Consider the following 25,806-nt stretch of genomic DNA (forward strand, 5'->3'; position numbering starts at 1 on the left):
TTCCGAGATGACAGTAATTAGCAGTCCACTGTAATGATGATGGAACTGATAATTTTGACGATGACCTTCGCCAAGAAAATATCCCGTACAAGGAGTTGATTAGTTTGACGAGTGCTCCTCTTTAGCAATTCCTGGAGGCGTTGGTGCCGAGCGCGGCGGCGTCGGAGGCGGCGGCGGCGGCCGAGCGCGAGGCGCAGCGCCGCGCTGGAGCTCTGCGCGCTGCCCCGCTGCGCGTGACGCTTGCTATCGAGGTACTGCTATGACAGGACACTTGACCCAATTTTTAATCATAATCGTTTTAAAAAATACTCAATTTTTTAAGTTTACACATTTTAAACATTATTATTTACGTAAAAATCTCTAAAAATATGTATCGTATTTGTTATCAGATTCATGGTCCAGTATTGCTGCTGCCTCAAAAACCTTCCTCACCGAATCTATTAGTACTCAACACGGGTAAGTTGTTATAAAAGAAAATTATTTATTATGAATAAAAGAAACAACCTTAGATATAAACTGTAATTATGGTTCTTTAACTAACAAGGTAAATTGTATCAAATCTCATTACAGGTGACTTGCTGATAGAAAATTTCTTCAAAACGATAAACGCCAGTATCGAGTCCAGTACCCCGGTGTACAGCCCAGTGATTGATAACGTGCTGATAAAGCTCGTTAACATCACCCTGTCGCGCGCTGTGATGACGCTGGCCGGTACACTCGAAGTCCAGGTAATAAATAATAAGCTTACAAAAATATATATCCACTTGATAATTCCAAGGAGACGCACAATATTTGCGATAAAAAATATCTTTGTAGTGTTGTTATAATTAGTTATCAAAACCCATAGTAACAGCCTGTAAATTTCCCACTGCTGGGTTAAGGCCTCCTCTTCCGTTGCGGAGAGGGTTTGAAACATATTCCACCACGCTGTTCCAATGCGGGTTGATGGAATGCACATGTGGCCGAATTTCGATGAAATTAGACACATGCAGGTTTCCTCACGATGTTTTCCTTCACCGTCGAGCACGAGATGAATTATAATCACAAATTAAGCACATATATATAGTGGTGCTTGCCTGGATTTGAACTCGCAAACATCGGTTAAGATGCACGCGTTCTAACCACTGGGCCATTTCAGTTCAAAACCCATAACAACGATAAAAGATTTGACTCTGGGCGGAATGCTTATTGTTCATAAATATGTATTTCATTTACAGGAACCAATCCTAGAGCCAATATCGGTGCGCTGCGATTTGAAACGTACCGTCGGATACACGCTGGTGGCTAATAGCAGTGCTTATAGGGATCTGCTGTTATGCGAAGCAGATGTAGTTATGGATGTTGTCACCATCAATTTAGGTCAAAAGGATCTGGCTACTGTGCTGGCTGTATGGAGTGATAATCTCAGTGAAGGACATTATATTGGTGAGATCTTAATGCTTTTAGCGATATATGTATGTAAGTCGGGGTAAGAAAAGGTTCGTCACCTTAATGTTTATTTTCGTGTACACAGAATGAGCGATAATTTCCTTTTACGATTGAAAATGACATATTGCATCGCAATAATTTGATGTTTAGATTCAAAAGGAACTAAGAGTTTATGATTTGATAAAGGAATTAATTTGAAAAGTGACAAATGTTTTCTTACTCTGATTGTACTTTCCGATAAACGTAATCTTTTCAGACTTTAATTATTCTCAATTTTAAATTTAGGTATATTGAATTTTAAATTAAATTCCATTCTGATTTCCTTTTATTTTGGAGGTTTTTTGGTTTGGAAATGGTCTACCATATTTAATTTGACATGGAGAGTTTGGCACTGAAAACATATAATGTAATTATTTTGACGCTAATAATATTAAAAACAATTTCAGGAAGTATTGTTCCAACATCTCCGGTAGAACTGCCACCGTCTGAAGTGACAGTTAAGAAGCTGCAAGCATTCTTCGCTCAAGGTGATCCCGTGAGGAAAGAGTCTGTATTTAGGTAATAGATATTTAACTAACAAACTTATGTGGTATGCCAGAAATACTCGATTATGTAAAGCTTTCATTTTATAAGCGGTAATGGTAAATACCACTAGGAAACTTGTATATATAAAATAAAATTAAGTCACCTGACGTTGTAGCGAATACTCCTAAATTTGTCTCACGAGCAGAGGAATCTTTTACCCAGCTTTAGGATATTTACTGGCTGTTACTTATTTATAAGGGAAACTATTTTCCATTTTGCTTAATTTAGCACTGTTTTTTTTTGTAGGTACACTTTGGAAGGAGTGGAATTAAAACTATTCTCAGATATGGACGAAATTCTAAGTTCGCCGGTACGAGACCTGAACCACGGTCTAGCGAAAGTCACAGCCGGCGAGGCCAACGTGCTCTTCGACTATTACTCAGATTCCAGCATCGAAGTTAAGGCCAGTTTACAGAGTCTGCTCATTGAGGATATTCGTCCCGATTCAACAGTCGTCATTAGAAGGTAGGTGACTGAAGAATGTTACCTGAAAACACACAGGTAATCATTTTATTTTTTGGACGTTGCGTATTTGCAACAGGATCTTTAACTGTGTATTTCGCTGTTCAGGATCTTCGAGTCTCAGGGCGGTGGCAGTCGCCTGGGGGGCGGGTTCTCGGTGGTGCGGCCGGCGCTGTTGGAGGCGTCGCTGCGGCGCTCCGCGCGCGCCGTGACGCTGGACGCGCGCGTGGAGCGCACGCGACTCAACCTCGCACTGCCCTTCCTGCTGCGGCTCGCTAAAAGCGTGCTCGACGCCATGCCGGGTGAGTTACGCTGAATGAGCGCATCGAGCGCAAGATCTCGAACAAAAACTACTAACCATGTAAAGGTCAGGGACAATACTTGTGTCATTTCCTCTATGAATATATTTAAAAGCCACTAGAATACACTAGGTCCAAGTGCCAAGTGCTAATCGTTAATGATTTTCCTAGGCGATAAAACGATGGAGGGTGGAGTGATCAACCACGGCTACGTGGGTGACGCACCGACGCGTGGAAATAACAACAGACCAGCGCGTTTTCCGAGCTCTAGTGATTCTACCAGCGGCTACTATTCCGCTGGTAAGTGAGTCAGAATAAAACAGACGCGTCTATTTGTAATTTATACTATATGTATTTGGACGTGTCCAGCTGTTACATCTGAGATCCATGCTGGTTATTGTCTCTAAAATATACGTCAAATCTTTTCTAAACAGTTGACTCAAAAGTTAACAACAAAAACGGCTTTCACTTCTGTCCACAGTAAGTGATGACGTGATGTGAATGAGAAGCAGTACTCGTCATACCCTTAAAAATATTTTTTTTGTAATACTTTATTTAATTGTTGATATATTTTAATATTTCAGCAACATCGATATCAGAAGATATGCCGAGTTTATCAATATCGGTCCAATGTCGGCAGCCCGAAGTGATGTTCTTTACAGATCTCATGAAAACCGAGGGTCATGCCTTGCTCCTGAGAACTGAACTCCTAATTGACTACTCCTGTCATTCTAATACTGAGAACCTCGTTGTTTCACTAGCTGGTCTCCAAGTCATGTCCAAATTGCAATCTAAGTTAAAGAATCTACCACCACAGTTGGTTTTGAAACCATGTGATTTGGAATTTTCCAAGAGTTTCAAAAACGTCGAAGAAGGCGTTATTGTTCGTTTGTCTGTGTCTGAAGTCGATATACATGTAGCTGCAACCACAGTGCATACAGTTGTAGGTAAGTTAACATTGCTTATTATGAAAGCTATGTTTATATTATCTACAAGATGAATAGTATCGGGCATAGTATAAATTATTTAAAAATCTATTTACAGATATCGTAGAAGAAATTACAGCAGAGTTAACAATACCAGATGAGAAGGATACTTTCAATTTTGCAACGTATAATCCTAAAGCGGAGAAGAGTGATGAGGATCTCTGGTCTCCGAAGAAGCTGACACCGTATGTCGGTTTCCACTCTGAGGATAGTTACATCCAACCGAAATATCCCAGCGTGAAACCAGCGGAGACTTTCGTGGTAGCAGTGCCCATTGTACGCGTGACTTTTGAAATTGAACACACTGTCAGGGTACCAGTTTTGCTCGTGAAGGTAAGAATTTTTCCTTTAAATTTTTTTCTCGCTAATAATGAATAGGTACCTATTAGAAGTTTTTTGAATAAAGTGAACTTTAAGTTATCGATAGAAGTTGAAATTATGAGCATAATTCTCAAATTTATTTGTCTACAGACACATCGATTATAATTTTTATATACTGTGACTTTTTTTTTATCATGCGGTTTGAAAACTAATAGCTTGTAATCATGTTGTAGCTCTCAAGCGAGTTGTCACTGCACGACTGGTCACGTCAGCTGCATGGCTGTGGTTGGCTGTCGGCGCAGGCACATTGCTACAATGAGCGGCTTGATGTTTGGGAACCACTGTTAGAGCCTGTACTGCAGGACAACGTGCAGCGTTCCTGGGAGATCAGTGCTACCTTGTTCCAGGTAAGTTGTGTAATTATCGAAAAACAAATCCAACGCAACGGATTATATTATATTACATTACAATTTTATTTTTAGGCAAAGTCATATCCTATGTCTTCACAATTATCCACGAGAAACAATGAAGAAACTATGTCTGATAACGTACCGACGGAACCACCTAGAAAATCAAAGAAAAAGAATGAATTTGAATCAGAAACATCTGCTGATGAGGCCGACACGGATAGTGAGATGGTATTCATAAGGAATCCCAATGGGAAACAAAACAGAGGCTATAATGTTGATACCAATACTTGCAGTATGTCCTTCTTGAAAGCATTAGACGTTGAAGAATCTGATTCAGATAATGAAAATGGCATGCTTGACAAATTATCCAATGCTATTGGTCATTTATTTACAGAGTAAGTATTTATTTCATCGCACACATAAATTAATTAATTAGTCAGAATTCACATATATATATACAAACAATATCATTCTTTGTGTAGCAGCGATTCTAGCATGGATGAGATGAGCAATGATGAGGATTCATCAGCACCAGAACAGAGTGAAGTAGAAGTCAGTGATAGAGAAGAAGAAGTAGACGGGAAAGCAGTGACCTATATAGATGGTGAAGAAAAGAAGAAAGTAGAAAGTAAGAGTGTTACGGTACAGGTAAATTAATCAAATTACAATTTAACAATAATTCTTAACGTACAAAAGTTACGAATTTATGTTACTACATTAATATTTTCACAGGAACCGGAACGCGAAGATAGTGTGGAATCATCGATAGAAGACACACGTTTCTGTACCTACATAGCGCTTGAAGCAAGATCACCATTAAACTTCACAGTAACTCCAGCGACCGTGAGAGCACTGCAAGCGCTGTCGAACGCTATAATAGATCGCACAGCTGCAGTAACAGCTATTGTAGCTGCAGATAGCGGCTTACAACTGGTAAACGACATAGGTTAGTAAAAATTTAAAACCTTTCTACTAATTGAAAGTCTTAAAATACAATAAGAACTGGTTTTTGTAAACCAATCTAATCACAATAAATCAACACGATATCACTGGTCGAGATCTAAAATAATCTATTAGTAATGGATTCGTGAATGAGTGTAAAACTGACGGTTTGTATCCTGGTGAGGTTGTTGCTGGAACTATGGAGGTAAATATAACGGTTGTTCCTACTAAAGACCGTGTATGTACAGGGCCGGGATCGTCGGTCGTGTTGCGCACGCGAGCCGAGACGGACCTCGCCGGCAACGACCGCGTGCTCGCCGTCGCCGACTATGACCACTCAAGCCGAGCCAGCACGCCAGGTTATAGCCACCATAGCATGTGCTTTTTACAGAAGATATATACATTCTCCTAGGTTTATCTAGTCTATTTAGTTCTAATAAAATGTATTTAGGTAGCTTCCAATGTGTCATGTTTGGTCCAGATTCAGTCCATTTCAGTCCTTGATAAAGACGGACGACCGAAATTCAAATTGGAGGAAACTTTAACATCTGTTTACTTTACTGTCACCAAACTGATACTTTAAAATTAAAACATTAAATCATGTATTCAATAATACTTTCATTTAGAACTTTATGCTGTCAACAATTCAGATTTGCTACTCTGAAGTGATATATCATATCGTATAGAAATAAGAAGTGATATATAAAGAAGTGATATATAATACCGTGTGGTATTACAACAACATTTCTTAGAAACCTAGTTTTGTTTATTACTTTTCATTATTTAAAATTTTGACAATGTTTTGAATTAAAGTTAGAAGAACATAATAACAGTACAAAATGTTAAATGATCATTTTTTCCATAAGGTTGTGATACATCTGGAGCGGATTTGCTTGATGAGGTGGAAAAAGAAACTAAACAGGAGATGACCGACATCAGCGATGAATGGGACTGGTGAGTTACATCATTCCTTGACCAATAATAGTAATGTTCTCATTGATAGCCTTATAAGTTAGTCACTCTGACTAACTTACAAGGCTGCACGAGATCCTGGAAGACGAAAGATGTGTGCTAATTTACAAGAGTTTTCGGAAATTGTCAATACTAAATTGTTTCAGTTTTGAGGGTGGATTCCCAGCTACTTGTTCGCTGTCGGGCGCTGAGCGCCAATCCCCCAGTGCTCCGCCCACTGCAGATGTGCTTCTCCGTCGTCTAACCGACCAAACGCTCTCCATCCGCTTGCATGACTTCGACCAGCTCAACGTAAGGGACCATACATTCCTTCAATATTAGTTGGGGAATTTGTTATAGCACAATCTTATCCCAACGCATTTTATACGCAGATCGTATGTCCACAACGCTCAGTATCGAAGCTTCACGTCTTACATCCGAGCAAGAATGGGACACGCTACTACATCGTGATAGAACGAAGTACCAAATACAACAATAAGAAAATAGTTGTACGATCACCGTTACAAGTAAGACTACACTCATATTATGACATTTTGTTTTTAAATGCAAGAAATAGTACCATCGGTACGCCACATCACAAGGTGGATTTTTAAGATGAAGATAATTTAATAATAATCGTGTATCAAAATCAATCAAAATAAACTTTATTCAAGTAGACTTTTAGAAGCATTTTTGAATAGTCATTTTACAATTAAGTGAAGCTACTATCGGTTCGGAAAGTAGATTATATCGAGGAGAATCGGCAAAGAACTCAGCAGCAATTATTCACATTAATATATCCTGCTTGGAAATCAACAGGTATTAAATTCATCCTTCAACACAACAACAACAATAGCCTGTAAATTCCCACTGCTGGGCTAAAGGCCTCTTCTCCCCTTGAGGAGAAGGTTTGAAACATATTCCACCACGCTGTTCCAATGCGGGTTGAAAATACACATGTGGCAGAATTTCTATGAAACACACATGCAGGTTTCCTCACGATGTTTTCCTTCACCGCTGATCACGAGATGAATTATAAAGACAAATTAAGTACATGAATCAGCGGTGCTTGCCTGCCTTCTAACCACTGGGCCATCTCGACTCCAAGTATGAGCACGAGAAGGAAATACTATGATGAGAGTTATCAAAACCTCTACCAATGTTTACCCTGTAACAAATAGCTAAGATGCACGCGTTCTAACCACTGGGCCATCTCGACTCATTCATCCTTCGGTCAATCGTTGTTTCCACTGTGCAGGTGCGTAATGAGACGTCGTACGCGCTGGAGCTGCTGTACCGGCGCTCAGAGCTGGAGGCGGCGGGCGCGCAGGCGGAGGGCGCGCTGCGGAACCCCTTCTGCGGCCTGCTGCGTCTCGCCGTGCTGGCGCCGCACGACACCTACAACGTGCCGCTCTACGTCGCCTACCACTGCCGCCTCTTCCTCGTGCCCGCCAACTTCGAGTGAGGCTCTGCTTCTCATACTCGTATCAAATTCAATATGCCGAATAATTATAGCATAATCATACATAAATTATTGCGTCATGAACTTACACTCTTTTAAATATCTGCGAACGAAACCACGATAACGACTATGGCTCATATTGTTAAAGTTCCCTTAAAAATTGTTAAATTTTTCGATCTAACCATACATCCAGAAGAAAATTTCGAGTCATCTTATTTTATTGAAAATATCTTTTAAATGTTTTAGAAGCTACCAAGCACCTACCCAGGGTATATGGTGGATGGAGCTGGTCAACGATTTGGGCAGCTCGCGGGACGTCGTGTGTCCCGCTATGGATGATGCTGATCCTAGCGTGTTCGCTATGAAGGTCGTGCCCGTTGAAGGTAGGTTACAGATTATACTCAACATCACTGTACAAATCTAAGAGGGTCTCGTGTTTTGTGTGCCCGAAGATATATGTTTTGATTAATGAAATTAATCTTTACTTAATACACGTTCAACCTTATTAGGGTTCAAGACCAAGTATTTTTCCTTTAGGAATACAGCGATTGTATTTTACACTAATATTGAATGAAATGTAAGAGGTCGTTCAAAATAATCATTACATTAGAATCGTATTTCGCATATTTTTTTATATATGTATATGTATGTCGATAAAAAGCAAATAAAACAATAACCCGCCAACGGTCTGTCCCCCAGGCTGCAAATCGGCGCAGGTGTCGCGCTCGATCCCCAACCTGGTGTTGCGCGTGGTGCCGCCGCTGGCCGTGCACAACCGGCTGCCGCACGCGCTGCAGCTGTCGCGCGACGCGCTGTGCGTGCGCGTGGAGGCGGGCGAGCGCGCGCACGTGTACGCGCTGGCGCCGCGCCTGGCGCACCGCCTGCAATTGCACGTGCGCTACCTCGGCCTGCCCTGGAGCGGCGCCTTCACGCTGTCGCCGGGTACGTCTCGCTATGCCTCTATCTGTATTTGTTGATTTGTCATTGTCGAGTCGTCATTGTCATACTTTCTCCGAAGATATGGCGGAGAAGACGATCAGCATGACGACGGAGTGCGAAACGGAGGGTGGTAACAAGCGGCTCATAGTGCGAGCTAGGCTCCAGCAGGGGCCCAACCTGAGGCTCCTGCTGTACGCGCCGTGCTGGCTCATCAACAAGACCGGCTTGCCGCTGCAGATTAAGGTACTGCTCGTTACGTGTGATGTGTATGTGTGTCGGCTAGTGCGTAGTATGTGAGTAACCGGCCGAGGTCGCAGGGGCGCTCGGACGCGTGCTACGAGGTGTCGGAGGAGCCGCTGCTGTGGAGCGAGCGCGAGCGCGTGCGCGTGCGGGCGCACCAGTCGGGCTGGTCGCGCGCCGCCTGCCTGCGCGCGCACGCGCCCGGCCTGCTCGTGTGCACGCACTCCGAGCGCCGCCTCAGCTACCGGATGCTGCTGCACGTGAGTGACAATATATCTATCTTACTAGTGAGCCAGTGTAACTACAGGCACAAGGGACATAACATCTTTGTTTCCAAGGTTGGTGGCACATTGACGATGTAAGGAATAGTTAATATTTCTTACAGCGTCATTGTCTATGGGTTATGGTGACCACTTACCATTACGTGGCCCATATGCTCGTCTGCCAACCTATACCATAAAATAAATAAAAAATAAAATAAATACTATACTATTACTAGTACTTTGTTCCATATCATTATTTATTTATCACTTTGGCAGGTGACGCTCTCCGAGGTCTGTCCCCAGCTGACGAAAATAGTGACGTTCCTCCCGTATTTCATCGTGTACAACGACACGAAGCGCCACCTCCGCTTCATGGAGGAGAACGAAGCCGCCGACCTGTGGATAGACCTGGCGCCGCAGCAGTGCACGCCCTTCTGGCCGCAGACGGACTCCATGGCCATGCACTGCAAGTACCGGGACTCGACCGTCGTCTCGCAACACTTTTCCATCACAAAGAATCATTTCACGGTGCTGCGTATGGATAAGGGGGTGAGTTGCTCTTGGTCAATGCAAAGAATAATCATTACACGGTATAAAACAAAGTTGCAGACAGCTGTCTGTCTCTATGTATGCTTAGATATTTAAGTTTTAAATAATAATTGATTTCAAACATATTTCGCATGCGTTTCAAATGTTTAATTAGGAGATTATGTTGATGGTTTAAAAAAAAAAACGTGGTAATATAGTTTATTACTTTATTTCTAATAATTAGCTAATTTGTTATTGCTCGAACAAAGCATTAAATAGTAGCCTAAAAATAAATAAAAATACTACTTTAAATCTTAATGATACTCAAATTTAGGTCTCGTGGGTTTTTCGAGACTTAAAGTTCCGTCGTCGTGCAGAGTGTACGCGGTCCCTTTCGATTTGTGGGTCCAAATTTTTATAGCTTTAAGGTGAGCGTCGCTCTGATCCTTAGCGGCGGATGCAGGTGGAGCTGGTTCCACTTCGAATTCATTGTTGTGACTTGAAGGTTTTGAGAATTGTGTGGATGACGATAACTGCTTGTTGAAAGGTCTCTGATTTGATGGGTTGAGGTTTGATGTTACCTGAGGAAAAAATATTGATTTAAATGTACACGTTATTGAAGATTCTCTAAACTTTTAAGGATTTTTAAATGAATTCTTGAAGGTTTGAGAGCGAAGCGAATTCTTAATTTTCAAGAATGCGAAAGTTAATTTTTATATCATTTATTTTGTGCAGCAATAAAATAAAATTAAAAGCAAGAAGCTTTCCTTTCTATCTTCTATCGAATAAATTCAAAAGTTTTTTGCATTTGGGCAACACATAGACTTTCGTCCGGTTATTATATAAAAAAAAACTGATTCGTTCTAATTACTAAATAAGATGATTATTACTAGACGTAATTCAAAAACATCACTATAAAATACGAGAACTAAGTTTCGAAATCGCATATATGTCGTCTAACGACTTGTTACTCGTAACTCAAAAATAATCAGTTACTCAAATATGGTAACAATTTGTTAAACACAAACACCGGATATTAACAGCTATAATATACTTACAGAATAATGCGGGACATTATATGAGTTAACGGAATGTAGTTTAGAGTTTTCGTAACCCATCAAGGGTAGGTCGGCAAAGTTTTCTAGTTTATATGAGGAGCTCTCAGGTTTTACAACTGAAGGCACATCATTCGTGAAGGAAATGTCATAATCGTCATTCCTCAAATTTGTCGGCCTCGGTAATAGTTCCTCTTGATCTGTAATACCGTCGGTGTATCTATTACGATTCTCGAATGACATATCTTCGATTTGTCTCTGAATATGAGCGTCTAAGAATGAGAATTGTGATTGGTGCATAGATGCCTCTCCATCTAAATTTCTTTGAGAGTACGGCTGATAATTATTCACAGGTCCTGCGAACTGACTGCTCTCGTATTTTACATTTGAACTATCGTTATCGAGGCCATGGGACCTGTATTCGTCAGGGCCATTCAATATTTTTTCATACGCTTGTTTGGGTATGTTATCATTATTATTAAAGTCCGGTGAATATTCGTAGTTACTGTTATCACTCGGTTCACGATATCGCATAGCGGATCTTTCTTTTTCATTTGCGTATTTTACAATTTTATCCAAGTCTTTTTTGGATAGATATTTAAACAAATTATTTATATCTTCGTCTCCCAAACCTTCGTTAGTAGGTTTTTTACTAACCTTGTACGGCCTTGCATTTGACGAAATCGGGGGTCCGATGTCGTTGGCTGTGTATCCAGGTGGTGGAGTATAGGAGAACGGACCTCTTATCGGAGGACTGAATGGTGGTCGGTTGTAAAACTTGAACGGCGAGCTGGGATAATGTTTCGATCGTCTCATTATTGTGTATTCTGGCCGACATCCATAGCAGCGACCACTTTCATAATTGTAACAATCAATATCAATCACTACACAGAAAATGAAAATGATAACAGATGTCTTCAACATCTTCGGTTCTGTATCAAGCTGTCACGAGTTCTTCGATAACTGAGGGGAAGTGAAATTTTTAACGAAATCTTATAAGATCTGACCGCGTGGACGAAAGTGGCGTCAATTGAGTTAGCGCCTGTAACGCGGTCTCCGTAAACACGGCCTCACGTAACCGGCATTGTGTAATACACTTTCATATAATAATTACGGTAAACTGACCTTTTTTTGTCCAACGAATATATTAAACGATGTTATCATTAATGAATAACGCAAAAATAGCTTAAAATTTAGATTAAATATTTTATGCATTGAAACTTTATGATTTCCGTAACTGAAACCGTACAGCGATACTTCTATCTAATGCAACGCGTAGAATATATGTACGGAAAATTTATTATAACATCCTAGAGCCTCGTTAAATCGAGGTAATATCGGCTATTTTATGAATAGTTCTTTACGTATGTTTAAAACTATAAAAGATCTTAAAAACCACAAGGATATTGCCTCCTTTCTTTACTACATACATATGTATTTTACGAAGAAAGATTATAAGTAACTCAACTTATAAGTTGACTTTGAGTTAATTTAAGTAAGTTGACTAAATTAAATGAATATAAAATGGTTTTTCTTTTAACATTTCTTAATATATTAATAAATATTAAATAGATGCATATTCATAGATCTAAAAATAAAATAAGAATTCCAAAAATATAAATCAAGCATATTCATTGCATTAATTTCAATTGCCCAATACTCCAAAAGAGTGGGAAGTATATAAAAAAGTATGGCGATTTTTTTATTAATAATGTAATAATAATTTATACCATCCTTTTCAATTTTTGTGTACAATTATCCGAATGAAGACTAGCCCTTTCGTGAAAGTAGACCAAAATTACATGACCTTATTCAGAAACACTGCTGGACTAAAGGCCTCCTCTACCTTTGAGGAGAAGGTTTGGAACATATTCCACCACGCCGTTCCAATGCGGGTTGGTGGAGTACACATGTGGCAGAATTTCTATGAAATATGTCACATGCAGATTTCCTCACGATGTTTTCCTTCACCGCTGAGCACGAGATGAATTATAAAGACAAATTAAGCACATGAATCAGCGGTACTTGCCTGGGTTCGAACTCGAAATCATCGGTTAAGATGCACGCGTTCTAACCACTGGGCCATCTCGACTCTGAACGTACAGAATACGTACAAATATAAGCATTATTTTCTATATGTATAAAATGAATGTTCCAATAGATGATTCAGATTCATAGCACAGTAAGCCGTAAGTCAAGCCTTTGCATAAGTTATTGTCAGTGTTTGTCTTACAGTTTATGATCCTTAGCGCAGCGTTCACATCCGCTTATCACATTTAACTTTCTTCACATAAAGTGCTGAACGGAAATTATATTACTGAAAGATAATTAAAACAAATAACACATAACTTTATTGTGTAATGAAAAATTATCTTAATTGTTTATTAGTATGCAAATGACATCCTGAAATCTTACTTTTATCTGCGCTTGAAATAGCATTCATTATGAATTTAAATAAAAAACAATCTTGAATATTATCCATCTGATTTTTTTATTTATATAGATACTATATTTAATGTTGTAATTAATTGGTTTGTTTTTATTTTTATATTTTTATTTATGGTTTGTTGTTAAAAATTAAATAACTGCTTGTCTTAAATTTTCGCGATGATTACACATTTAAATAAAACTATTTATAACGGATGAATCGCGTATATTAATTATTTTTAAACATCCCGACGTTTCGAGCACTTTGCAGTGTTCGTGGTCACGGGCAGACTAAGATGACATTTGTCTATTTGAAGAACAAAGGAAATATTATTAACAACTACCGCCAACGATTTCTCAATTGATATCTTGAGTAACGTTCCGGTTGCACGCAGAAGGCACTAACTGTATCTTTAGGTCTTGCAGTCTGTTGGATTTGGGATTTTAAATTTTTAATAAGTGGATCCCAGGTGTTAGAAAGTCTCCAACCATCTTCTCTATTGAAGTTCGGATGTTTTTGAATTTCAATAGCCTCGCGTATCATTCTAGGAATGAATCTGTGTTCTCTAGCGAGGATCTGTGGTTTATCAAATCGGATAAAATGGTTAGGTTTATCCAGAGCATCACAGACTGCAGACTTAGAAGAACGCCTATTTTTGACATCTCCTATATGTTCCTTGACCCTGGTACCGATACTTCTCTTTGTTTGGCCTATGTAAGATAAACCACACTATGATAAACTCTAATGTGAGTGTGGTTTATCACAGAACACAGATTCATTCCTAGAATGATACGCGAGGCTATTGAAATTCAAAAACATCCGAACTTCAATAGAGAAGATGGTTGGAGACTTTCTAACACCTGGGATCCACTTATTAAAAATTTAAAATCCCAAATCCAACAGACTGCAAGAACTAAAGATACAGTTAGTGCCTTCTGCGTGCAACCGGAACGTTACTCAAGATATCAATTGAGAAATCGTTGGCGGTAGTTGTTAATAATATTTCCTTTGTTCTTCAAATAGACAAATGTCATCTTAGTCTGCCCGTGACCACGAACACTGCAAAGTGCTCGAAACGTCGGGATGTTTAAAAATAATTAATATACGCGATTCATCCGTTATAAATAGTTTTATTTAAATAAATAACTGCTTGATTAAAAATTAATATAATGTTAAAAAATACTGAAATTAAATAAAATTTTAAAATTATTATTGATAAATATTATTATCTAAAAAAATGTTATATTTATTATTGAATTGTATTTTAAAATTTGTAAAGTTAAAAAAAATGTTTTACTAACACTATATATGGGCTAGTCTCAAATAAAAAGTTTTATTATTATCATTAGGCCTCATGACCTACAGTGACTTGCCCAAGATCTCTTAATGATCATTAAGGGTGATCGCCAGAACACTGCTTATAACCGTAAGCTTGTTTGCTTAAAAGTGCACAGTTTGACATAAATGTATTCCTCGCTATTATTCCCTAATTTGTCCGATTAAAAAGCAGACTGAACCAATCAGAGAAAGATGACGAAAAAAGGCGAACGCATGACCAACAATTTTAAGTTCCTTCTATGGCACAAAACTAACCTTACTGAGGTCCCGTATTTAACATAGGACTCGTGTTGTATAAAAACACTAAAATATGAGATTGAAAATTTAGAAATTTAGAATATTAGGGCAAATATAGATTGCATCTGGTAATAGGGCTTTTGGTCAATTAACTTGTTATTACGTATATAATTAAATAAAATGATTATTAAACAAAATTTTCAACAGTCTGCGATCTGCGTGGATGTCGCGGGAGGCACTGACCGGCCCTTTACCATCACGTTTAAGCCCTATTCCGTCGGGGACGCTCCGGTGCGCATAGACAATTTATGCGACGATCTATTCCTCAAGTTACATCAGGTAATATTGATTTATTATATTTTGTTTGTGACAATTGACAAATATTACTTACACTTTAATAAATAAATAGTTTCTCTCAGCTTTGTTGCTTGCGTTTTTGTTTGATAATTACTTGACTTTACTTAAAGTCAAGTAAACGACCTACATCTTGGTTCTTTTAAATATGTATCCCATTACACATAAAAATCTGTTCTAAAAATTTCCAAAATTATACTGTATGGGTCTTTATATAGAAGTTAGTTTTATAAAATGTTTTAAAATATGTAATGTTATTTCTTTATTTGTAATCTAAAACATTTACAACATATTTACAGATAAGATTTATATATCAAATTATTTAATTTTCTTCGTGTATTCCAATGCAGGTGGATTCAGGTCAAGTGGCACTATTAAGTCCGTTCCAATCCATGTTGCACACATGGGATGACCCCGTAAAGGAAAGATCCCTCTTGTGGAACATCTACAACAACAAAGGCAAAGGTTTCCTGGCAGACTTTTCTCAGGACGGGTAAGGATACTTTGTTTACCTAATCCACTTATCATATTTATTTTGAATAATTAAGCACATCTTTTACTCAGGTTTGGTGAAGAAAAAGTTAGTTTCCATTCAGTTAAACATTCGACGCTGGTCGCAACGAACAGTGTCACATCAAAACTGTCATCTACCCTCAAACGACTTACCCCCAAGTCTCCTGAGCCCGGATCTTCGAGCAGTGACGATTCTGATAGTTTTGAAATACTGGAAAGTCACACTAAAAGTAAGAAGATGAGGAAAGATAAAGTTATCGTCTACTGGATATCATTCATGGACGGATACCAAAGAGTATTCGCTCTAGCCCAAGACGAGAGAATAGCTTATCAATACAAAATGAGAATTAACTCTGAACGTAGCAATTACGAAGTGTACTTATCTCTAGCGAGTGTCGGGCTTTCCGTCTGTGTGCAAACACCTAACGGTGACAAGGAATTGTCATACATAAGCGTCACAGACTCCCTTCCGAAATGGGAGGTCAATGTTGGAAATAAATGGAAACTATTGGCGACGGATGTGACCGCGTGGATAGAGGAAAAATATCAGACGGAACAAAAGAAATGTCAGTTAAAGGAGTATTTGCACATTGACTTAGAGAAAATGCAGATGACGAAACCCTTCTTCTCCGAACTTCGAAGATCGTATAGTCCAGGAGTATGGCTGCAGTTCCGAAAATCTGATACAAACACATACTGCCATTTGAAACTACAGAGACTGCAAATCGACAACCAGCTCCACGAAGCTGTGTTTCCTACTGTTTTGCACCCGGCACCTCTGCCGCCTCACATAAGATCAAGAGATCTGAAACCTTCCATTGAAATTGTCGCACTCAAACAGTTCAGACCGAACGTAAATCAAGATGTTTATAAGTATTTTAAATTTTTGATTCAAGAATATTCTGTGAATTTAGATAGAGGATTTGTTAATCACGTTTTCGATATTCTGAATCATTGGAAGGTCGAAGAGAAGCCGGCCGTTCGCTTGAGAGCTGACCTCGCTTTAGTACACATGCCATTGCCGGTGATCGCGATGCGAAGTCAGACGTCAGCGCAGAGAGATGTCTTATTTGAATTCGTTCACCTATCGCCTATCAAATTGGTCCTGAGTCTGTCATCTAGAGGATATTCTAATGAGAATATAGACAGCCCAACGAGATATAGGTACGGCAATCATAGAGAAAATCGACCCAAGCTATTCAATAGTGATTTATTAGAATATTTATTCAATTCGTGGGGATCGTCGCTCTGCGACATGAAAGATGTTGTTCTTAAGTGAGTATAGGTCTTTTAATATTTTTCTTAGTTATATATACTTTGAACAAATTATCGATGAATTTATTTCAATATACGATGTTTGTGATTGTATAAACGGATACTTATGGATTTACGCTTATAAAAATTGACAATAATCGTCATACATACATATATTCATCTTCATTTTCTATATTCATCGATATCTTAGTATTCAAAAGCTGTAATACTCTTGTAAATACACTATACAAATACTCATCTTACACAAAAATGTACTTCGCTAATTCTTGTTATCATTTGTTAGGATGAGCTATTTAGAACTTCGGAATGCCCCCATCACTCTGCCATCGCTGCTGGACACGGCCTGTCGCCACTACAGGCTACAGCTGGTTCAGCAGTTCTACGTGCTTGTATTAGGACTAAACATACTGGGGAACCCTTACAGTTACATTGGTGACTTCTCCAAAGGATTGAAGAATTACTACGAACCATGTGTGGTATGTACAGTCCAAACACACTTACCTATATACAGGCCCGTATTCGGAAGATCTCTGCTCGCCCCAAAAAATATTTTTAAGTTATTGCAAGCATGCCTTTCCAATGGTCAAACTTTACCGTTATCGGCGAGGCACTCTCCAATGCTCTACACCGGGTTTTTTGCACCCCTGTTTCCTTCGTTTAGACGGGTCTACATGTACACGGCAAATTGATAAATTATATACAGTTTTAGAATCCACACACAAGCGGCATCGTGCCGAGCTAACTGGGTCTTGAGAGCCTTTTTCATATATTTTTTAATACGAGTCAGACAAACATGAGATTTTTAATTGTATGTCCCTGTGCCCCAGGGGTGGCTAATCCAACGTTTTATCGCTATCCTGAAGACTTTACTCTTAGCAACCTATTCTAGCCTGTCTCTAGCTACGAGATTGCACACGACTTTTATGCAAGGTGGTATATTTTTGATTAAGTAATAGCTTTAATCAGTAGTTTAGTTATACCAAGGAGCAAACATTTAATTTTTGATGTGAAGGGGAAGTGAGCCCATTATAAGCACACATTACGTATGAATGTACAACGAAACGAACTTCGAATGATAATAAAGTTGATAGCAAATTGACGCGATATTTTTTGGTCGAAAGCATGATTATAATCTTTAATATTTGTGAAAAAATATCGTTTCGAACGTCGACGAAACTGTTATCGGAATTTTGGAAGTAAAATTAAATTGGGAATAAGTACATAACTGTAATAGTTTTGTATAATATATATAAAGATATATTAATCATAAATTTTAAAAGGCTCACTGTGTAACTCAGTTATTGGCGAATCGCATAAAATGCGTAAGTCTAAGGTTTGTTTATATTTTTTCGTACTTCTATTGAAATAGGCAGTCCCTGTATCCGATAGTCGGAAGTGAATCGTTGGGAATAATTGACTGTTTTACCACCAATTATAAGCGTATAGCTTATTTGCTCATCCACTTTCTGTTTATAGTTTTCAATAAAATGATAAAATTAACGACTTTGGTCGAGTATATACCGGTGTACCCACTACACCGGTATTCATGGGTACGCCACTCCGAGGTCCCGGGTTCGATTCACGGCCGAGTCGATGTAGGAAAAGTTCATTCGTTTTCTGTGTCGTTTGTGGTACCGTCGCTACTTCTGATTTTCCATAAAACAAGTTCTTTAGCTAGTTACATTGGAATCAGAGTAATGTATGTGATGTTGATGTTGTCCAACTAATATGTAACCTGATTTTCGGGTTATTTACTCCAAAGCTTGTGATAGTGTAGTTATTTTTTAATGTCTTCATGGGCATTTCCTTTCAGGGCTCAGCAATATCCCGTAGAGTGTCAGACGCAGCATTGACGTTGCTGAACGGAGCGGCAAGACTGATGGGTTGCGCAAGCGACTCCAACGCCCCGAACGTTTTCGAAGATGCGCCAAAACTTCGTCCACCGAAGAGAATCACGAGTAAATTGCAATTTTTATTATAGACACTTATATAGAATTTAAGCTCGGTACTAGACCTACGCAATATCCTGAAAATATGCAACAGTGCTCCGGGTTGTGCCGAAATCGCCCAGTGGTTAGAACGCGTAAATCTTCCACACACTCATGTGTTTAAATTGTGCTTATAATTCATCTCGTGCTCGGTGGTTTAGGAAAACATCGTGAGGAAACCTGCATGTGTCTAATTTCATAGAGATTCAGCCACATGTGTATTCCACCAAACCGCATTGGAACAGCGTGGTGGAATATATTCCTAACCTTTTCCTCAAAGATAAAGGAGGTCTAAGCAGCAGTGGGAAATGTACAGGCTATTGTTGTTGTTTGTTGTTGTTGTTCCGGGTTGTGTGTAAAATGATGAGCTGATTCTACCAGGTGACGGAGGTGTGGTCATCAATGATTTACCAGAAGCAGTGATCGAAGGGAACAAAAATAATCCTGCGAGTGTTGCCCTGGCTGTCACCGGCCTCATAGCGAGGCCTACATTCGGTGAGTTGTAGCTCCTGTTCGTAACACTTCGTTTAAGAATTAAGTGTTCACATCACGCTTAAGATGTAGATTTAATCTTGTTATATGTGTCATACAAATCTAACTTGTACAAATTTAAATTCCTAATAATTAGTATATAAAAAATGATGGCATGGCATGTTTTTTAAATAAATACCATGAGTCATTAAGTTAAACACACAGAGATGTTGTATTCTGTTAATCTTCCTTGGGTGACCGAAATTTTGCGTCGAATACACTTTCTTCGTATAGTCAAGCTGTGTATTCGTATATCCGATTCATAAATAATTATGATTTGTACAAATTGGATTACATTAGAGTCATGATATATGTAAGATTTTTCAAGGAAATAGTTTAAATGTTTTTTTAACAACAATTACAAATATTGTAAGGGTTCATAATTTTATTTCACACATTAAGCACATAACTGCATGTACGTGTTGACATTTTGTTATTTGACGTTTTAACTGACAGTAATAAACGTCATTTTAATTGTTTTTATTTCTCACGTTTAATAATATTTCTTTGTTGTTTTATCTGTGCGTGGATGCGTAGTTGAAGACTTTGCTATAGTGAGACGTGAGTAACTTGAGCATGATATTCTTTTTAACGTATTATTTCTTAGCATTTATTATTATTTTGCTTGCAACTGTAAAAAATCATTAAGTTTAAAAAATGAGTGTTTCATTATTAATGAGTTCTTGCAGTGAGTGAGTGTGAGAATGAGTATATTTAATAGTTTTTCATTGAGCATGTTTATTTATTTTCCTATTGTGGATGAAAACTTAGCCCGTATTGGAAGTCGCAAATATCAGATAATTTATTATTTTAGGTCTTCAATAATTTGTTTGATTTGAAGGATCAATGAGCCATTGAAATTACAGGACCGGCCATCTCTCTCACATGGGCGCGAGTCAATTATTAAAAAGAAGATTATGCAACTAAATTATTTGTGTTAGATTTGACCTGTCCAAAGGTATTCAAATTAAGTGGTTAAATTTATCTGGGACAATTGGCGCCCCATAAATTTCAGCACTATCCAGACAGATAGTAAAAGCATGAAGTCAAGATATAACTTGATAATACTGATTGTATTATCAAGTGTTATACTACTGCATAGGTCCATAATACTGATTTATAGTTTTTTTATTTGATTTGATACTATACTCGCACCAAATATTAGATAGCAACATTTGCTATGCTGTAATCGTAATAGCACCACAGATCGTACTAACGCTGCTTACAAGTACAGTTTACAGTGCTTATTTAAAATAGTTAGGTAGCCTTGTAAATTGATCACATGATACGAAGTGGTCACAACCAAATGAATTATTAACCATACCATACAAAACAAAATAATACTCAGTAGGTACTACTGATTTAAGCGGTAAAACAGAATATGTTAAGTGGATGTTACCAACCCAATGGGCTTCCACGAGGCCCCACTGCCAAGTAAAGTAATAGGATTGTGAGTAAGACCACGTTGCTTGTCCTTTGCAATAATGTATTTAATCAAGCTGCTTAAAGATTTGTCTCGGTCTTTTAATGTAAGCCAGTAGTATGAATGTGAAATGGTCTGTCAACGTGTACCCCGCGTAGTATGATAATAACTAGTGAGGTCGTGCGCAGACGTGTGTCGCGAGGCGGCGCGCTCGTCGCTGTGGCGCCGTGCAGGTGCGGACGGCGCAGAGGCAGCGTTGCGTGCCTGCGAACGCCGAGCCGGCCGCCTCGTGGCGCGCCGACGGCTGCCTAGGCACTGCTCAGAAGTCGAGGTACTTTGTTTAATACAGTACCAACAGGGAATATCCTCCCTCTAAATATAATAGACTTTTCAATTAGGATATAGCACTTCGAACTTCAAGTGAAAACATAAAAATGAATGTAGATTCGTAACTAATAAATGACATATATTAAACCCTGATCTACTGGATCTCTTTGCGGCAAAACAACTGAACTTTGTTCAAGTATTCTGTAAACTTATTATTACGTATTGAAATAAAATTAGTTTTAACTGATGTAAATCGTCTACCCGGGACCACGAACGCTGTAAAGTGCTCGAAACGTTGGGATGATAAAAATAATTAATATACGCGATTTAAATCCGTTAAAACTAGTTTTATTTCAATGTGTAATAATCGCGAAAATCTAAGAGAACATTATTATTACGTACTTAGTTGAACTATAACTCCTCTTCGCCAGGGCGTGCGTACGTACAGCGCGTACGAGGCCCGCGGCGCGGCGCTGCTGTGCGCGTTGGCGCGCGGCCACTACGCCGACACGGACGCGCACGTTGCGCATGCGCACCTGGCGCCCGCCTCGCCGGCCACGATCCTCATCTCCACCAGGTGCGTTTAATCATTTAATTTGGTACGACCATTCTACGCCTAGTCAAAGTTAGGTCGTGTTAAAATTTTAATCCCTGGTATCCTGGTATTCCGGACTATTTACTGTTCATTAAGTATAACAGTGAATTTCCAAAAGATCCTGGGTCAGGTTCTCGGGATGTGACCCTAGGTCAGGCCGATAAAAAGTTTTGCAATTTTCTGTCGAAATTCCCAGGGCTTCAGTAAACCTTTACGTCTACGCTTAAATTCCTATCGATGGTGTCGAATTTGCTGGCCCATCTAATAGAATGGGCCACAACACAGATAGACTTTCGTTCTCATAATAATGAAAGTCTATCTGTGTTTCCACTTTTGCACGATAACATATTCTGCGATCGCTGTTCTTGAGATTCATCGACGTGATCCAAATCGATTGGGACGTGAGATCTCAGCATCATATGCTTCAAATCCGTCTAATAAAGGTGTCTATAAGAATTGTTAAAGCGAGGAACTTCACGATTTACATAAAGAGATCGATATGCAAAAAGTGACTCGTCTCGGTCTCGCAGGCACATATTCGTGGTGCGCGCGGGCGGGCGCGGCTGGCGCGTGGAGTGGGCGGTGCGGCTCGACCAGCTCATCGGCGCGCCGCGGGCTCGGGACGGCGCCCTCGTGCTCAACATCAAACAGGTACACCGCCACACACACTTTATAGCTACACACACACACACACACACACGCACACGCACACGCACACGCACACACCATTCTACCAGTATGTGACAATTCTTAACACAACAGTAAGTTAAGTCTATGCAACTGCTATCACACTGATGTGATATAAAACTAATTGAATTTATATTCATCAATACTCTATAGATTGTTTTCGATTTTTGGGGGGGTGGGAGAGTCTGCGTACACAAAGATAAGATTAAGATTTTCATTTGAAATCATCTGATTTATAAAATGTATATTTGAAATTTGGAGTAGATAAATATCACATTTGAAACAGTAATCGTATTTTTTGATTTTATTGATTTATAATTGCTTTTTCATCGTGTTATACAAAATTATATCAATTCCTTCTTTTGGGTTTCTAAAAACCCATGTTAATATTTGGAGATGTTGCAATTATTTAATTTATTATAATATTACCATGTTTAGCATTCTTGAAAGTCGTTCATGAAATTTTTGTTTGATGCTGAATTTTTATATCGGGATTTTTTATGAATGAGCTGAAAATATTTCTAGGATGAAATGGTGGATTATTTCTCGACTGACGAGAAAGTTATAGAAGTCCCGGATCCTCAGGTGCTGACCTGGCTTCAGTCGAAGATCGAATGCGCTCTCATACACGCGCTAGAAGACAAGCGATGTCCCAGCGACCAGTAAATACTTATACAATATTTTGGGTGGAATACAAAATATATACTCCTTGTTGAATTTATTGTTTTTTGAAACATTTTTTGACTCGTTACCCAGTGCCACCAATATTACTAACTAACCTAACTTTACTAATTCCCCTTATGTTCGTGTCATAGGAAACTACTTGAACAGAAAAAAATGTTCCTTCCTGGAATCTATTGTAATAATAAAGCAGTCATACATCTGTAGGCAATAAAAAAATCTCATAATATTTTGCTTTTGCTGTAGTATGTACCTAATTATTTTCGCACATCATACTAAAAATTATATCAACCATAGTAGGTATACTAATAATATACTTATAATATGTATTTATTGATTATAAACTATTTTACAAACTGTTTTCCAAAGTAACCACTACAGCGTTACCGGGCTCGAGGGAACTTTTAATATACTCAGCCGGAGTTTTACTATTCCATGGAATTCCCCGATTTATTTAAACCTATGCTCTCTACGCATAGCTACTATGCAGTGGATTCTAGCCCTTTGGAAACACTGTGTAGTATATAATAATATGACATATTAAATTATTGTTTCCTTTATAAAATATAATTATTTGGTTACTTTATTTAAAAATATATTTTATATACATTAATAAAACTACCTTTGTGTAGAATTAGAACAATTTTGTATATTGATTATTGTAACTGTGAAGGGTGAAAACACAAAAAGTAATTATGGTAACAAAATCGTAAACAATCGCAAAAATCGTAAAAAACAATCATCAAAAATTTATATTGCTTTTAAAAAATATATATTATATTTTTGTAATTTTTTTTCGGAATAAGTACAAGTATACTTAATTCCCACCAGCAATTTATTTAACTTATACGTAATATATCAGTATTACAAATATTTCAAGTATAAGCACAACTTATGTTAAGATAATATATTTTTATTTTTTTTTAATATTAATTTGTATCTAATTTTAAGGTTATTCGAAAATTGAAAGTGAATGTTCTGACTGATCGTTATACTGAATTTAAACATTTATGATAAAAATATATCTTGTCTATGACTGATTTTGAAAATAATACTATCGTAGTATTTCTTTCGATCTTTCAAATAATAAAGTTCCTTATAACATCTGCTTCTATTCAAATACAATTTAGTTAGTATCATAGTTATCTGTCAGATATTCATACGTGAATTAAATATACTACCTTAGTTAAGTTTTCAGTCTCATTGATACAGAAACGACTAATCTTCCCCTTAATATTTTCTTTTTCTTACAAAATATTTTCATGTTAATTTTAATAAATCCAATAGATTAAAAAATATAGGTAATTGAACCAATCTTTCCGTAGCTCATAACATAATTATATTTTGAAATTATTTTCTTAATAAGTATTTATATCTTTAGTTTTAAGCCTATAATTATTTTATCATCATCTTTATAACTACTTATGTATATCTAATATAAGATAATTAATCATCGATTTAAATATTTCACTATGTACGTAATGATTGAATGTTAAATATTTTTGTAACAAAATATTATGCTATAATTATGAATATTTGTAAATGTGTTCTGAATAAATTCATCAATGTTTAAGCTGGTGCTACACATTCAAAAATCTATTTTCCATCAGTGCGTCATAGGGTATAAAACAAGTTTACCATTATCGTCCTGTACTCGTTAAATACTCCTTGATAGATAGGTCTTCTGTAATGTAAACGCACACACTAGTCTTCGATTACAGCTAAACATACTATATTTGAGTGACAAAATGTGTCTATCGTGTTATATTTTGTTGAAAACTACTTCTTATTATCAGTCACTTTAACTATGTTTTTCTTCTAATAGGTATATTTTCTGTAAATATCGTAAAATAAAATATTATATAACTTTAATTTCAATATCGTGTTAACAATCCAATCAATGAATTGGCTAGAGTAAATTAATTGTAGAACTTATAATACAGTCGAAATTAGAACGGCGTACGTACAAAATTAATAGTGTGCCATCAATCTATATTAATATTTTCGTACAGGTTAACGATTGACCCAATTGATTATTGAATCCTAGAACCTATTATAGATCGTTAAAAAATATAATTTTAGTAGACATTCGAATATAATTGAACTGTGTAGCGCTAGTTTTAAAAACTTTTCAATCTTATTAAGATATGGCAATTTATTAGAATATTAATGACAGATTGTTTTAACGATTATGATAATGGCGTCATTAACTCACTTAATATTGCAATTTGCAGTTTTAAAAGTATAATCATCATTATAAAAAGTATTTTTCCATTAAATGTTCACGTGTCACATGCAATTTCAGTTTTGGTGTCTTTATGAATAGTAGTTATAATGCAATTTATTGTAAAGCTTTATGGCCTAAATTAATTTGAATGCACGTATGAATAAAAACAAATGGAATTGATTATTATCTTCACACTATAATGACTAAGTAATATATTATTTTTAACGTGCATTTAAATAATTTTTATTGTCATAGTATTATTAAATGTTGTTTAAAAGCTTTCCGTTGAAATAAAGAAAATAAATTGGTCTTGTGTTTTTATTTTAGAAAT

General features: G+C 37.6%; 2 protein-coding genes across 2 annotated transcripts in view; one reads left to right on the forward strand and one right to left on the reverse strand.

Moving 5' to 3' along the window:
• The window catches only part of LOC124543852 (vacuolar protein sorting-associated protein 13A-like), a 39,956-nt gene extending 16,670 nt beyond the window's left edge, over positions 1 to 23,286 (forward strand). The window contains exons 20-55 of the mRNA XM_047122173.1: positions 126 to 251; positions 390 to 456; positions 571 to 728; positions 1,218 to 1,425; positions 1,875 to 1,986; positions 2,260 to 2,478; positions 2,584 to 2,777; positions 2,946 to 3,074; positions 3,359 to 3,721; positions 3,819 to 4,093; positions 4,315 to 4,488; positions 4,564 to 4,886; positions 4,974 to 5,139; positions 5,224 to 5,437; positions 5,682 to 5,792; positions 6,300 to 6,387; positions 6,552 to 6,696; positions 6,777 to 6,911; positions 7,643 to 7,845; positions 8,093 to 8,229; positions 8,546 to 8,788; positions 8,865 to 9,028; positions 9,103 to 9,285; positions 9,565 to 9,837; positions 15,082 to 15,213; positions 15,579 to 15,721; positions 15,793 to 17,016; positions 17,300 to 17,492; positions 18,830 to 18,974; positions 19,029 to 19,099; positions 19,373 to 19,499; positions 20,073 to 20,096; positions 21,147 to 21,289; positions 21,717 to 21,862; positions 22,411 to 22,531; positions 23,093 to 23,286. Coding sequence (XP_046978129.1) covers positions 126 to 251; positions 390 to 456; positions 571 to 728; positions 1,218 to 1,425; positions 1,875 to 1,986; positions 2,260 to 2,478; positions 2,584 to 2,777; positions 2,946 to 3,074; positions 3,359 to 3,721; positions 3,819 to 4,093; positions 4,315 to 4,488; positions 4,564 to 4,886; positions 4,974 to 5,139; positions 5,224 to 5,437; positions 5,682 to 5,792; positions 6,300 to 6,387; positions 6,552 to 6,696; positions 6,777 to 6,911; positions 7,643 to 7,845; positions 8,093 to 8,229; positions 8,546 to 8,788; positions 8,865 to 9,028; positions 9,103 to 9,285; positions 9,565 to 9,837; positions 15,082 to 15,213; positions 15,579 to 15,721; positions 15,793 to 17,016; positions 17,300 to 17,492; positions 18,830 to 18,974; positions 19,029 to 19,099; positions 19,373 to 19,499; positions 20,073 to 20,096; positions 21,147 to 21,289; positions 21,717 to 21,862; positions 22,411 to 22,531; positions 23,093 to 23,233 — 7,020 coding nt within the window. The 3' untranslated portion in view covers positions 23,234 to 23,286. The remainder of the gene's footprint in view (positions 1 to 125; positions 252 to 389; positions 457 to 570; positions 729 to 1,217; positions 1,426 to 1,874; positions 1,987 to 2,259; positions 2,479 to 2,583; positions 2,778 to 2,945; positions 3,075 to 3,358; positions 3,722 to 3,818; positions 4,094 to 4,314; positions 4,489 to 4,563; positions 4,887 to 4,973; positions 5,140 to 5,223; positions 5,438 to 5,681; positions 5,793 to 6,299; positions 6,388 to 6,551; positions 6,697 to 6,776; positions 6,912 to 7,642; positions 7,846 to 8,092; positions 8,230 to 8,545; positions 8,789 to 8,864; positions 9,029 to 9,102; positions 9,286 to 9,564; positions 9,838 to 15,081; positions 15,214 to 15,578; positions 15,722 to 15,792; positions 17,017 to 17,299; positions 17,493 to 18,829; positions 18,975 to 19,028; positions 19,100 to 19,372; positions 19,500 to 20,072; positions 20,097 to 21,146; positions 21,290 to 21,716; positions 21,863 to 22,410; positions 22,532 to 23,092) is intronic.
• On the reverse strand, positions 10,129 to 11,879 carry LOC124543679. The gene is made up of 2 exons (XM_047121942.1): positions 10,875 to 11,879; positions 10,129 to 10,397 (listed from the first exon to the last, which is right to left on the reverse strand). The coding sequence occupies exons 1-2, from the start codon at positions 11,793 to 11,795 to the stop codon at positions 10,131 to 10,133; spliced, it is 1,188 nt and encodes a 395-aa protein (XP_046977898.1). The 5' UTR covers positions 11,796 to 11,879; the 3' UTR covers positions 10,129 to 10,130.
• Positions 23,287 to 25,806: the final 2,520 nt, after the last annotated feature.

Source organism: Vanessa cardui, chromosome 3 (genome assembly GCF_905220365.1).
Source record: "Vanessa cardui chromosome 3, ilVanCard2.1, whole genome shotgun sequence".
Taxonomy (NCBI): domain Eukaryota; kingdom Metazoa; phylum Arthropoda; class Insecta; order Lepidoptera; family Nymphalidae; genus Vanessa; species Vanessa cardui.